At 40.5% G+C, this 15,900-nt stretch overlaps 1 protein-coding gene across 1 annotated transcript in view; it reads right to left on the bottom strand.

Annotated features, from left to right (window-relative positions):
• The window catches only part of inpp4b (inositol polyphosphate-4-phosphatase type II B), a gene marked incomplete at both ends in the record, with an annotated part of 73,170 nt that overhangs the window by 675 nt on the left and 56,595 nt on the right, over positions 1-15,900 (bottom strand). Inside the window, 7 exons of the mRNA XM_080836375.1 lie at positions 7,723-7,877; positions 9,684-9,796; positions 10,631-10,728; positions 11,637-11,777; positions 12,386-12,512; positions 14,063-14,186; positions 15,325-15,500. Coding sequence (XP_080692501.1) covers positions 7,723-7,877; positions 9,684-9,796; positions 10,631-10,728; positions 11,637-11,777; positions 12,386-12,512; positions 14,063-14,186; positions 15,325-15,500 — 934 coding nt within the window. The remainder of the gene's footprint in view (positions 1-7,722; positions 7,878-9,683; positions 9,797-10,630; positions 10,729-11,636; positions 11,778-12,385; positions 12,513-14,062; positions 14,187-15,324; positions 15,501-15,900) is intronic.

Raw genomic sequence — 15,900 nt, 5'->3', positions numbered from 1 at the left:
GGAATTAGTTCTGTTCTGGTTTGCGCACCAAATTTTGAACTGTTCAGAGAATTTTGATATAAAATACTTGAACTTGAAAAGTTGGTTCCCGTCTGGACTATATAGCTGCTTTTTTCAGTGCAAAGTGGTCCAACCATAATAACATCAGTAAGTGGCATTTGTGTGTACTATACGTCTGCAAATGAAACTTTTTCACAGTCCATTCGTCTTGCATGTCATTGTCTTCAGTATCCTCTTATCATTATAAGCGGTACATGCTTTTTTTTTGGAGGGAAACAAATATCTGAAATAAAGGACAAAGGCTTGAGGGAAATCTTGTTGTTTGCTTCTAAAGTTAACTTCCATTGTGCATTGTGCAACACACTCCACTGATGATGCATCCTTGATTACAATTGTTCTGCTCAAAACTGTTAGAAAGGTTCAAAGAATCCTAAACGGAACTGGACCCTGTCGGCGGAAAAGGCCTGTAATAGAATAATGAATCAGGCAGAGGCTTTGGCAGCCGCAGAATCCTCCAGAGAGGTAGTGGTGTTCATCAGGTTACAAGCCATCAGTTACAAGCCAGAGTTCAAAGTCTAAGACAGCAATTGCAGGTTCACAACCTACTGATAAGCATTATCTCAACAAATGTTTATAAAAGATACTAAACGGAGGTCCTTCAGAGGTTTATAGGGAAACCGGTTTATCTCAACAGCCACTGCTTTATTTAGTGAATGGCTGACTCTGACGCTCAACAGACAATGAGTAATTAGTCTATGTACAATTTTACAAAATATGGGCAAAATAGGTTGAGTGTAACAATCCATTGCTAGTGTTCACAGCCACACCCTAAATAACCAGGATCCAAGTAGTTCATGAGAGAACCACTGCTTTAATTCATCTGGAAAAGTTCAGACATTATGAATATTAGTGAGCACTGATGAACTATCTTTGGCATATTCGGAAAATGGAACTAGGCGTGCACAAAATGCCTTTTTTATCCATCCATAAATCAGGCTATTTTGCCATAAAACATAGTTCCGCTGTTCACTTCCACAGAATGCTGTCTGATATAATGTGGGCAGTTTAATAGTGCCTGAAGGCTCAAAAAGCCAATTATACCAGGCTCAAGACCGAGCAGGGTACACAGACAAGACGTCAGTGTAAGATGTCTTTTGTTGACAAAAGGCACTAATGTGGCACATTACTCTTCTCAAGTTAGTGTTGGGTAGTGTGATTAGTATAAGATGTAGAAAACCCTGTCCAAGTCAAATGTTAAGCAATTTGTGACGTCTTTCCAATTAAACTGTTAGAATGTAAGTAGGCATACAGAGACAGAGTAGCTTAAGTAGGGGATCACACTGATCAGCACTAGTAGTGACAGAAGCGATAGACTTTCTTCTGTTTGTTATGGTTCAGCCGCGTTTTGCTAGTGTCTTGGAGCAGAGGATTGATCGAACTTGGTTCAACTTTCAGTGCGTTACACAATGCTCATCATTCAGGCAGTTTAACCTATCCTTGAAACATTTCAGGCATTCTGACTCTGATTCTTTAGAGGGTAGTTCAAGGTGTTCTCAAGCACACAGCATCACACTATTGATCTTCTGAAGTTTTATTTATTATAATGTATAGTGGGCTTCGCACTGCCCAGTTATTCTTTTGTTATTGTCCTTTTTTATACCTATTTTTACATATTTAAATTAATGGTAAAATATTAAGACATATATCTGTCAGGACGAAGTCAGGGAATAAATTCAGGCAGCTGAAATGCTGAACCAGTGTGTGTCATGTTGAGCAGTGTAGGGCCCAAGTGCACACATTAGTGAAAACAAATGTGGTCTTTTAATTTCCCAAATCAAGATTACATCCAAAAGCACAGAAGATCCCGAGGAAAAAACAGGGCAGAAAATTCAAGGGAATTTGTATACACGGAAATAAGTCCAAAATTGCCTCATGCTGTCTACAGCTAACAATCAAAGAGAAAACTCAAGAACATCCCAAAAAAACTCATAGGAAAGACAACGGTTAACTCCAGTGTGGTGAACAACTGGTACACAGAACACGAAGACTCACACGAAGGCCAAGTATAAATACTTTGGGTCCTGGGAACAGGACAACAAAACTAAAACAAATCACATCGTAATACAAAACAGACTAAGGGCCTCATTTACTAATATTGCGACCGCAGCTTAATCTGCGCCTTTGCCAAAGCGCAAATACCGTACGGTGTTTTGCATCCTGTTTATCAAACAAGAACGTCATCTTGTCATTAGCGCCTAACCTCACCCATTAGTGTTAATAGCGCCCCGCTAAAATAGGGTAGACATAGCCTGCGTTTTCCTGCCACCATGGATGATGAGTTAAAAATAGAATTAGAGCTTTTGGTTGTCAAGGTTACAGCAAACTAACCCGGGTAAATATAGAATCTCATAAATAATTTTCCGTTTAGCCCTCCTGTCCACATTAAAAGTTGTGATCACTTTAAGTTCATGACTGTCCTTTATTGGTGAGCTGATTTTGGGAATTTAAACTTTACAATGAAAATTGAGTTTCTGGGTTGCTATGGCCAAGGGCTTGGTCTCAGCATTGGTAGGGACACTGCCCGGGTTTGGTCTCAGCATTGGTAGGGACACTGCCCGGCAGACCCCCCCACCATAAAAAAACAGGCAAAATGTATTAGAATATATTAACATTTGTGTACTAACTTGTGGAACTTGGAACTGATTTAAACATAATAAGAATAATAAAACCTTAGTTTAAAAATAAATAAATAAACGTTCTCCAAATTTTTTTGACATCACTTGTTTTTGTTGTCTTTTTTGGATATCCCAAACATGAGTAAGACCTCATCAGAAGCCCTCATGGTCCAGCTGCTTCTTCCTCAACCTGCACTACATCTGCACTGGATTTCTTAGTTTCCTGAATGCATTTCAAAATATTGCCTTAATGAACAAATGTACCTAATGAGAAGTACATGCAGTGCATTTGTTTGTTCTGAAATTAATTTGTAATATGCAGGTAATTGGTTCAGGTTTTATGGAGCTGTACTAAGCCTACATCATCTGGATTTCAGTGCAATGAAATAATGTATTCATGAATTATATGCTGCATACATTTGGGCATCACAATTTATTGCACCTTTTTACTACCTTCAAGTATAACATGTATTCTCAAAATAGCCAGTGTGATTGATTACATTCATGGGTAAAATTGTCTAAACATCCCTTTAAAAAACAGCATTTGAATGCAATCTTTACCAAAATGGACCATTCAACGTCTCATCTGAACCCCTTATGCTGATTAATCATCACCCTGCTCTTCATCTGTAGCTTCAGGCTGCTGTTTTTCCTGCACAGCAATTCATCAATTCAATAGACAGAGATAGTTTAGATAGTGAGATAGTTTTATAACTATCCTAGGGTTCATATAGGCCTACCAGTTTATAGGGTGACCAGATTATAGTTTGTGAAAAAGAGGACACTTCGACTCCTCTCCCGCAACGGAATTTTTGGATGTCATGTACAGACTAGCACTCTGAGATTCTGCTGGAATGAAGAGTGCACTACAAATAAAATGAATTATTATTATTATTACTATTGTCAGGGGTGCAAACTCATCAGTGATGAAAAAGGTGACAATAATGTGAACCCCTTAGGAGGGTCTGGGGCATGATCCATGGGGAGTATATTTTATATACAGTATTAGAACATTTTTCACATTTTGAAGTTCAATGCATCAATCGGGTGCACTTAGACAGCAAAATTACGAAGCTAGATCTATGAAGAATTTTGTGCTGTTGTAAACAATTTTGTGCTCTGGTAACAGTTTAATCATAAACATTCCTGTGTTAAATGTTGCATGAGCACAGGCCAACCCAACCATCACTGAAATATTTGTAGACACTTTTATTTTACGTCGTTTGTATCCATAGAATATGTAATGTATTACACATATGTGTAGAAGCTATTTAGTCTTGCTGATCTGTCATAAAACCGCAGTGAAAAAGCACATAGGGGAGGCAAACGTAACCTCTGCATCACTGAAGGGGGCGTGCGAGAGCCTGGAAAGTGGACTTCCAATCCAGTGAAGTGATAAATACATAATGGGCGACCAATGCCCAAGCTAAATGTTTGCATCAATAGACGGAGCAGATGATAACTCGATCAACTACTCACATTCAAGGTCAAATTGCTTCGAAAATGTTTGGAAGCTGTATTTTTGTATGTGAATTTAAAAACACACTAGACTGCTTTTTATTGGTGAGCTGATTTTGAGAAATTAAACTTAAATTGCAGCTAAAGTTGTGTTTCTGGTTGCTAAATAGAGAAGTTCAATTTGCATTAAATAATAGCTAGTGATATAGCTGATGTTATAGTCTCTGCGATATTTAACTCATAAAACTATAATGGGAAAATTTAGAAACCCCTCAGGGTGCTGTCATCAATGTGCAAGCTGCCAAGGTAATGGTTATTTAAGATAGATACTGCATCTGTAACTTATTAGCAGCTAAACTCCGCTGACGACCGTGTCTTTTATGTACATTTCCAAAGTGACCACGACATAGACACTGTACTATCCGTTAACACCGTTATTGTAACCACAAACCAGCAAAAATGGTTAATGTGAATTGCGAGGCGTCTGTCAGAGAACTGTCTGACATTAGCAGGATAGCCTACGTTATATAGCCAAACGTTCTTGCAGCGTACCAGTCACACATTACCGTAAATGCCATATTAAAAAGTTTTAAAACGTTTTTTGAAAATGCCTTCACCTGAATGACAGCCTGCGTTCGCAGATTACTTGGAGGACCCCCAAATTTCGCCGAAAGGTGACAAGTTTGCACCCCTGCAACGCCATGCCATACCCTGTGTAGAGCGCTTGATTGGAGCCAATTTCCTCCTACAACAGGACAATATATGACCCAAAGCGCACCTCCAAATTATGCAAGAACTATATAGGGAAGAAGAAGGCAGCTTGTATGCTGTCTGTTATGGAGTGGCCAGCGCAGACACCGGATCTCAACCCCATTGAGCTGTTGTGGGAGCAGCTTGGCCGTATGGTACGCAACAAGTGCCCATCAAGCCAATCCAACTTGTGGGAGGTGCTTCAGGAAGCGTAGGGTGAAATTTCTACAGATTACCTATAATTAGATTATACTTGAAAAGGAACTATTAAACTATGAAAAACACACTGACTGCCAGTTTCTCACTATTTGATGTATGCTCTTTCTCTTAATGATGGTCAATACCTAGTAACTAAAGAAGCACTATTTCGATAGTTTATAGATCTTCTCAGTATTTTCAAAGTGCACGAGCTGTGCAAGACAGGTGTGCGTTTATCATAGACCCATGCACATGAATGACTGGCGATTTAACTAGCGAGATTCAAAGTAATGTAGAGGCAAATCTTTTTCACACACTTCACGTAGAGCATAAACCCTTGAATACTCCATGAAATTGGTTGCGAAATGTAAAAGGTTATCGTGATTTGTATCCAGACAAACCGCAGCTCCTGGCAACTTGCGGTTGTTTGACACGTTTGACAGACCTCTGACGTCAGAGAGCTCCTGTAACAATATGGTGGCGACGCGTTTCGCCGAGAAGCAGTGGAGGCGGTGTCTACGTATACATGTCTATGGTTTACCGTATCAGACTACTAGTAGCACTCTTTCAGGATTCACGTAGTGATTCCGACTCTGCCACTTCAGCCAATTAAATGACAGCATCTTGTATCGCAGGCTCGAGGGCGCATTGGTTAACTTGGAAATGTATTTGTTTCACTCTTCTGGGCGACAATCATAGTATAGATAATAATACGAATGAGTTTGCAAATGTATTGTGAAAACTATTTTTTTTCAAAATTAACAAAATATTGGTAGGGACAATTGTATCTTTTCCAAACTTGGTCGTGACTAGTCCCTATCAACCCTATGCAAACCTACGCACTTGGCTATGGCTACCCCTCAGTGTGCCTGTGCAGCTTCATATTAACGAGGTTATGTTCACAAGTTCATATTTACACATATTAACATGAGTTTATCACACACAGGCAACTGCAAACTGTTAAGATGGTTCCCTAAGCTAGAGATAGCTAGGATAGTTAATAGCCAGGTTAACTGCCCATAGCATCCCGTTAAATAGTCTGGTAGAAATACACAACACCTCTTACTTTAAAACGGTGTATTCCAACACTGAAAACTATGCTTTTCAAAAACGCTCCCCTCGGCTGATACATTTGAAAACTGGACTTGTAGTGTGGACAGGGCAGGGGAAACTGAAGGTCAGACGTTTGGTTGCCTTATTTTGGTTATAACGTCAAAATAAACATGGAAGGTGAGATGAATATGCTGCTCTGGCTCTACAATTTGGAAATTGGAAAAGTGTTAGTCGTGTTGAAAAAAATCTGTTGTCTTTGTCTGTGTCTTCGCCTTGCTCTAATAACTCCTGCCATATCGAAGTTTTCAGACTCAATCAAAACACGCTTCCTGGTTAAGACCTGCTTTTATGAGGCGCATAATTATCCCGCAAATTTGAGACGCACCCACGGAATACATCATTAGGCGCACTTAACGCCTCTCCTCCCATCTCCTTGCGGCGAACACCCACTTTTCCTTATACCCTCACAGCAGCGATAATCTACGCTCTTACTCAAATGCGCCTCCTTTGTAAATACGGTTTTATGTTTACACCCGATATTTTACGCCCGATATGGGCGCAATCCTGTTTGTAAATGAGGCCCTAAGAGTCCTTGGCTAGAGTCCAGAGGCCCAAAAAATGTCCTAACTCGTAATAATCTCGATGTTTCTGTAACGCACATATTATAACCTTATAGAATTTGCTTTGATAGTGGACACTTGCAATTAGAGGGTCACAATATTTCTGAATTACAGAAAACAGCAAGTTGGCTGGTATAGGCTACAGCATCAGTGGCAAGTCGGTTAGCTGTCCTGCCTTCTCAGCAGTTGACCCACATTTGATTCCTGGTCAGGAGATTTCTTTAAGTATTACTGTTAACAGACTCTACCACTGTTGTGCAACCACACTTTGCATTTTCTTTGATGAAATGCATCTCTTGTTGTTATTGTAGACAATTACAACTGTCTCTGTCCTCTAAAGTGAGGGCTTCAGCTGCCTACCACCCAAGCTGGTGTGATGCTATCAGGATGGCTGGAGGAGGGGGTGCAGGGAGACAAAAGGAGAGGAAGTATTTCCGATATACTGGGGCCTCCTCACAGGTGGATGAGGGACATCTTTCCACACGGCCGATTCATTACATTGTGGTGTCCAAGTACATGGACTAGGTGCTGCGTCCTATGGAAATTAACTTTTTGCTAGGTCTTTGTCTTACAAATGAACTTTGTCTTATTATAAATAAACACTCACCTAGGTTATTATTAAAACTAAATCTGAACTCTACCATCAACCTCCAGGTGACTTTCCTTTGCTTTACTAGTTGAAAAGTGGTGAAAAAAAAAAATGGATGTCACATCATATTGCTTTAACATTTTACAACGCTTATTAAAGAATATGGCCTCTCAGGCCAGGCCCGTCATGTGTCTTGCACAAGCCTGGGGACAAGATGATCTCCTAGCCATGACGTGATGTGAACCCCCCACACACACACGCACGAGGGAGGGATGGAGATGAGGTGGATGAGAAGGACCAGTAAAGTGGAGATGTAGGGAGCAGTGCAGACATGGGAGGTGTACAGGTGTATATGATGTTGAGCTCAGGGAGAACTTACCTCCGCATGCAGTCAAGGGCCCGTATGAAGTAGTCCTTATTGAGCTTGTGTTCGTCCCTTAGCAGGGCACATTGCTCCAGCGTGACAGACATGGACGTCCGGTCTTTGGCACTTTTGCAGCTGGTGAAGCGAATGCCGTTCAGTCGTCGGCAGATCTGGGAGGGGAGGGTAAACAAACAGACACCACAGGATTCATAAATGTGAGGAAAAGGAATGCGGACTTAAGTCCTGAAAAAAAGAGACAGAGTTGTGTCCTGGTCAGTTCACATCTAGCAATTCTGGGTGTGTGTTCATGTTTGAATACCATTTCTAAGTAAGTGTACATCTCTTTTGACAATTTAGGAAGGTAACCTTTCTTTTTTACTCACTGGAGAAAATGAACAATAGGTTGTTAAAGATAAGTAACATATTGACTGTGCAAAAATCACTGCCCACCTCCGAATATGGATAGTTTTACTAAATCTGCAAGGATGTCCTCCTCATCATCTCCTGTAGGAGATTATCTCAGGTTGAAGGCTTCGGCATTCTTATGATTTACAAAACAATCACTGTTTGGTTGTGTAGGGTCCCTCCCTAATTGTTTATTTTTTTGTCACTAAACAAATAGACATTATAGGCCTAACCATAAAAAAACATGGTCCACCACTGATGTCAATATGGTGAGTGTAGGTCTGATAAGGCTGGTGCAACACAGAGATGCTCCTAAACCCAATCAAACGCCCCTTAAACACACTTCAGTCCTTTGTTAACCATATGGTTTCAGAGGGCCAGATTGGAACCATACCATCTCTCCTCCTCAAGGCTAGCTCACTTTGGACCATCATTTTGAAAATACACCAATCATAAGCACACTTTCCAACAGATGTTTTACTGAATCAAGGCATATCTAGGCATCCTGTGACAGCCAACTGTGTTAAGACAGCTTACATACTGTATGTCAGCCGAATAAAAAAAAAACACTGAAATAATACCCAGGAGACAATAAATTCCTGGTTGACGCTTCAGACAGCCTGTTGAACCTGCTAGGAAGTAGCCGAGGTGTTATTCACACCAAGCAGAAGGCACTCAACTGAAAATGTTTGGCGTCAACGTCAACCTGAAACCTGTTCTGCAGGATTGAACATGATAGCACGCACCAATCATCACTGAGACACTGAGTCCTTTACTACTATCCAAAGTGCCAATTTATCTTCTTTTCCAATGACTGTGTACTGACCTGGAACTATAGGCCTATTCTGTCTACTGAGTATTTCAATAGGGTTTCTTAAAACATATCCTTAATAAGTTTAGCACTATTTAGGACTGTAATTTTCAACTTTGCAGACATTGCTCTTAGGCTAGCGGAGCTTTTTAAGAGGGAGTTCACAAGAGAGAAGTGAAATACAGCTACACAGCAATTTTAAGTGCACAAGAGTAAAAGACTTTGCTTAAGTTAACATGTAGTCTATGCAGCTTCACACTCTGTCATATTCTCTTATTTCAGTGTCCTCAACCTGTTCATCATTCTTAACAAGCCACATTCTTTTATCCTGCCATAACAATTACACTACTGAAGTGTCAGCCACACCAGCACATGAACATAACTGATGCTAAGCACAGAGCTCATATTTCAAATGCTACTATAATGTGGTGACAGAGAATCCCAGAGAGTAGTAATACTGAAGACTACACACTGAATATGGAAAGTGAAAGTGCACTGATTGGATGACTGATTCATAAAAATAAACATGTGCCGAGGCATTTCTTTTTGCAAGTGAAGCCAGGTCATTTACTCCGCTGATAGCTCCAGCACACAAGTTTCAGCAATCGTGTCAAAGCTTTCACACTAAACAGCTTTTAGATGTTGTGGATTCACAAGATTTGTCTCAGATACAGACCCAGACACACACCAAGAGATGTGCATGAATGCGTGCAGACACACGTACACACACACACAACACATCTGTAACCTTAATCTTTACCGTTCCGGCAAGCCAGAGAATTTCAACATTCTTCCTCTTCTTAGTAACAACGTTCTGGCCAAGGGTTTCAAGTAATTCTTTCACATCCATCTGTGTCTGAAAGCAGGGCAGACCTGGGGAACAAATATATGAATCATCACATAATTCATCATCAATTATATTAATCATCACCAAATATATAATAATCATCACCTAATCATCACCAATTACAGGTCAAGGTATATCTTTGTGATCAGCTCCCAGGGTGTTCCCATGGGCCTAACAGTGCTAGCATTAGAATTTTGGCCTTGATAAACTTGACTGAGCTTGACAGAGGGACACAGTCTGACAAGATATTGTGCTCTAATACATTTTTTACTATGAGGAAAACATTATTACATGTAAAAAGTTACAAACGTAAAAAAAAAGGGGGGAAAAAACAGCAAAAAAGATACAAGACTATTGGGGGAAAAATAGATCATTCAGATTCAAACCTTTTGAAAAGATTTGAAATGTTATGTTAAAGGATGTTGTAGTATGTAAATTGTCAAGCGAATGACTATGAATTATTATTATGTGTGTCAGATCATGGGTTGTGGCGTGGGTCATCACAAATGTATTTTTATGCAGGGAGTGCCTTCTTGGCAGATGTGTGGAGGAGGGCGAGGTTGATAATTGCCTTCTAATAGATATGACAGACTTGCATTGGTATGGTAACATTATGTCTCAAGAGCAAAAAGTACAGGCTGCAACCCTTCACTTTTTATAGAGTTGAATCAGTGTATTACATCATGGAGTATATCGCATTGTATACCAAATCTTCTACATTGTAAAATATATTACCATTGTACTACTTTTTCTAGTATATTGTTGATTTGCCAAGACAAAGCTTTTCAAGGCAGTGGGATTGAACACTGTTTACATTTCATACATGTTTAAAGCAGAAAAGCTGTAACTGAGGAACTCACATTCTGATGGCACTTTGGCACTCAGTGTCTTGAAGTAACCATCTAAAATTTCAAAATTCCTCTGGTTTATCCGCTCTTGTAAAGAAATGTCACCAAACCTGCACAAGATTGGCAGAATTGGAAACAAATTATTACAGATCTGTCCATAAGTCTTGTTCTTCATACATTCTTCATATAACACAAATGAGATACTATGATAAATACCAGATCAGTTTTCTGCCCCAACTTCTGGCTAGATCGGTTATTTGAACAAAAATATGACCACAGTTACAATAGATAACTCTGCACTCCCTTGAAGCCTAGGAGCAACTGAAGCCATCAGCAGCATGTGTTAGTTGGCGGTGACGATGGGCGGCGATGATGGCCAGAGAGCATATTTTTCTGTCTTTCAGTTAGGGGATGAGGTATAGTAAAGTCAGCCTAACCAGAAAGAGACTGAGAAAAAAATGTTCATTTAGCATATATATAGCATGGATGGGTAAGGTTTCCTACGAATGGTTACAACCTGATTTAATGATTTAATTCTTTGTATGTTAAGAAGTCTGCTCCTGTGAAGGAGTTTATGTTTTGCATTGCATTGACACCTATTCCAATATCAGATGAAAAGCACGAGAAAAAAAGTGCTAAACAACAAGTAATCCACATACAGAAGAACCCAGCTGATGTGGTTAGCAACAACACTGGCTAACAGCCTCTCGTCATATCTGTAGATGATTGGCCATTAAAGACCCACCTGTCCACTGAAGGCTGCCATGACATGCATGCTTTCCTCCACCCACATCAGGTCCCACTAGCTGCCATCCGCCCATTATTATACGGGATCGTCCCGTATTGAAAAATTAAATGCTGCGTCCCGTGTTGAATCAATAAAAAACGCGATTTGTCCTGTATTTTCGTACATGTCATTTCATGTATAGGTTTTGTTTTGTAAACAGTACAGTACAGTACACAAGCACTGTTTGCATGGAGCCTGTCTGGTGCCTTAGTGGCTGCTGGCTTACGGTACCTCTCAGCGATGGTCTGCTGTTCGTTGATGCCCACATTGAAGAGCACTGGGTACACCTGGAGTGGCTTCCCCTCCCGCAGCTCGGGCGGGATGATCTGGAATGACTGCCGTGGCAACGGCACCTCCACAGTGTAGTGGTCTCTGAGGAGTGAGAGAGGAGGAGTACTTCTTCACATCTTTCCTTGACCATTTTTCATCAAGGTCAAGTAAAAGTGGTTAGGAAAAGATGACAGGAGGTGCTATTTCACCACAACCAATCTCTTGAGAGTTCCACTTAGAGAAACCATCCTGTGTAAACTTTGATAGTCTGGATCCATGTTTCTGGAATCGATTAATGTCATTCATGTAGGTTTGAGCATGAGTGAGATTGGAGTGCATGTGATCATTATTAGAAAGAACCTCAACAAGAAATACTATGCAAGTCAAAATAAAAAAGTACCCAAATAAGGACGATTGTAGGCTGGATGTTACTCATAGATTTGTATTCACAACGGATTAATAATGTATGGATTATTAAGTTTATACTGACATTTATCTATTTAATGAAGCACACAGTGTAATGCAACACATATCTTGGTCCTACATTACAGTCAATGCATACTTCCAGACACTGACATTTATCTGAAAACTGTGTTGAGACATAGCTAAGAGTGTTCCAGTCCAACCATAGGTACCTCTTAGAGAAAGAATGCATATGTCTTACTTAAGAAAGCTCTGGGAAAACACACCCCATTGATACCCTGCCTTACCGCCTGCCACTGACAACCGGCTGTAGGTCTGAGGGATCGTCAGACTTGGCCTCTGTGATTGTGAACGTGACTCTGTGCAGGTCAGATATTCCCGTCTCCATGTCCTCTAGCATTCCAATCTCTTCACCTATGACACACATCATCAAACATCTTTACAACAACTGTTCCTGATATGCATGTCCATAATGCTGTACACAACATTTATTTGACATTTGTATTATATTTGCACCTGTTTTTGTCTCTCTTAAGTACTTCATTTGGTTCAAATGGTTTGATGGCTATTGTTTCCGATTACATGAAGACCTTGCTCAAACTTCTAACAGCAGAAGGAGAGCAATAATCTGATGACATGTTCCAAAACATTACTTACAAAAGACAAACCGCTGAATTTGTAGACAAAGAGATGGAAATCTGGCCTTCCCCAAGTCTCAAACTCAGAGCCAACTCCTCTGAAACAGACTCTTAAAATAGAGCGTGAGACAGCGTGAGATAGCGTGATACTGCTGCTTATGATGCTTGAAACTCAGCCAACCATTACATGAGACCCTGAGACCCTAATCCCTAACAGACTATAATGGTGCACTCATTCCTAGAATTAAAACTGTTTATAAGCAAATTTATAAGCATAGCATAATCAACAATCAATTATAATAGGCATTTCCTGAAGGAAATACCAGTGAATTAAATGCCAAAGTTAAGATAGGAAAAAGAAAGGAAATAAGAGTGAACAAAAGTGAAAAAAGAATGGAAAGAAGAGTGAAAAAGAGTGGCTATGTATACAGACAGTAAAGAGAATGAAGAGGGAAACTGAACTGAAAGAAGGAGAGGAAAAAGGTTCCAAGGCTCCTCTTCTCTCTGTCCCTCTCAATTCAACTGTATAACTAGGAATATCAAGAGTTACCTTCCATGCTCTGCTTTTTTCTCTCCATCTCTCTTTCAATATTTCCCTTCTTCACTCTCTCTTTATCTCATTATCCATAGCCACTCCTGTTCACTCTTCTTTTCTTTCTTATTTCAATTACTCTGTCCATCAATTCCTACTCTTTTTTTCTACTTTTTTTTTCTTTGACTCTACAGTCCTCTATCCTCCCTTCCATTTCCTTTCCTTCCTCTATGCTATGTCTATATCTTCTATGTGGTGGAGTGAAGCTGACTGAGACCAATTCCTTCCAGAAACCATAGGCCATTTATTGTGGTGCTTAACATCGCACTTTAGACCTTACTCCCAAAAGTCAATTTCAACAATCAGCATTTGTCGTTCTATAATGTAGCTCTTTCACTGTGACAACCACTTTGCTCACCACTTCAAGTGCAGTTTCAAAGCACGCTGTGAACTGAAAGACTTTTTTTCAGTTGTTGGACAAATACACGACACATAAATACTGTTACCACTTGGTTAATAACAAAACAGTTCATTCCATGGACATCAATGGGCTCTGATGAATGTGAATGCCTCAGACTAAATGGTTTGGCAAAGTAGCAAAATGTCCCATGTCCATGAATTCTTGTTTAGTTTCAATGGAATGAGCTGTGGCAGCAGTGGCTATATATCAAGTATATGTCAGATGAGCGAAATAAGGGCTTGCCACAATACCCCTGTGGCAGCGAGCTATCAGGAAAGAGAACCCTTGTGTGGAGCTGTGTGTTTGTTTCACCTCTGATCCCAGGGGTACTTACTGTAAGTACTGAGCAGGCTCTCGAACTGGGCCACCAGACCAACCAGGTGCAGCTGCTGCAGGAAGCCCTTATCCTCCAGCCCAGCATAGAGCCGCATCACAAAGCCACATGCCAATGATGACAACTGCAGAGAGAAACCCACACTTATGGAATCACACACATACATACACAAAGTCACAGAAAGACACACCAACATGCTTAAACACAGCGCACACCATCACTTGACACGGCATCATTAATTACTGGACTTTGCAGCGATCTTGTCTATTAAGTCATCTGTAAGCCTGCATTGTACTCCAACATATTTTTTTTTCAGTTATGAGGTAATTGTGTACTATCTTTTAAAAATGATTGTGCTTATTTGTTAGGGACAAAAGATGGGGTGAAGAGTTTGAGTTTGGAAGTTGTGTTTCATAGCCTACAATTACTCCTTTACATGCCTTTATATTGCTCCTAAAAACAAATGATCTCAAAAGAGATCCCAGGCTCCTGTTTAGAACACACAATCTCGAAAGAGATGTCCCTTTCTTCACTAAGGCTAGTAAACGTTCTCTCTACTCAGTTTTGGAACAAAGGTTCCCCTTTAGTCAGCGACAAAAGAGAGACGTCTTATATTTCATGTTATGTTTTCAGCTGTGGTAGGCTGTCGAATTGTTCCCTAAGGATCTTAAATACCATTGAATGCATTGGCTGACCAGTTGGGTGGCCAGTTCTTTGTTTGCTTATAGTCAGTACTGAGGTATTTGAACTGAAACAAGATTTGGCAGTGGAAACATGAGAATGGGGTTGAAACTCTCTTACTGTGGTACATGTAATGTTATGTGTGCGCCAAAGATCCTCTTTGTTTGCCTCATTTCAACAAATTGTTTCATTCAAGCGTAAATATTTATTATACCACAAGTGTGTTTGAACAGTCTTCAAAGTGAGAAGGCCTAAATGGAACATAGTTGAACTAGTGAAATGTTGGTTAAGGCACAGACAGGGTTACAGGGTTCACACTGAGCATTAAACTCAGCGGCGCCTCTGAGGGAATAATTCTAGCTTGTGGTCAATAGGAGGGGTTCAGGTGAGAATCAGTTTGACGACGTACACATACATGTTGAAGAAGGACAACACATCTGGACAACATTGGTTCATTTGTGTGTTTTCACAGTTTAGGATCCTTGAAAACTGACAAATGTATCATACGTAGGCAAAGCACATTTGCTGACATATGTGCCACCTCCCTTGTATATGTAAGAGGACTGAGGCGTCTGACCTACCGCCTGACTGAAAACTACGTCACGTCTTTGCTGGAGGAAGAGGCCCTGTGGGATGCTGCACACCACCTCTTGGAGAAGGATGAAGGTCATGGACTTCTGGGCACGGTCACCGACCTCAGCCACGCACTCCTTCAGAGACGCCACCAGAGGAAACAGCTGCTCACGCCACTCCCCCGCTACAACAGGAGAGAGAGGGAGGGAGAGAGATGATCACTTGGGAAAGCAAAAAAAATCAGTTGTAAAGAGAAATAAAAGGAGAAAGAGGGACAGAGGGTTAAAGAGTGATGGAAATGAAGAGAGGGAAAGAAGAATCACTTTTCTTTAAAGAAGCATTGTATTGTGGAGTCTAAAACCAGTGAGCTTCCTAGCATGCAAAAACCCCACCAACAGCCCAACTGGCACTTATAAAAGCTTGCTTACTGGTGTCTTCTGGTGATATTGTTGGCAATGTCATGCTCTGAAGACTTTTCATACATTTTCATGGGATGTTCTGACCCGAAAACAAATAACTACCTAGTGCATAGCCTTGGCAGCTACTGGCAACAATGGCTGTGTTAATCTGTCCTTCACATGACT

Source organism: Sprattus sprattus, assembly GCF_963457725.1.
Source record: "Sprattus sprattus genome assembly, chromosome: 4".
NCBI lineage: Eukaryota > Metazoa > Chordata > Actinopteri > Clupeiformes > Clupeidae > Sprattus > Sprattus sprattus.
Note: the sequence above shows the minus strand (reverse complement) of the source record. Positions and strands in the feature narration are given on the sequence as shown.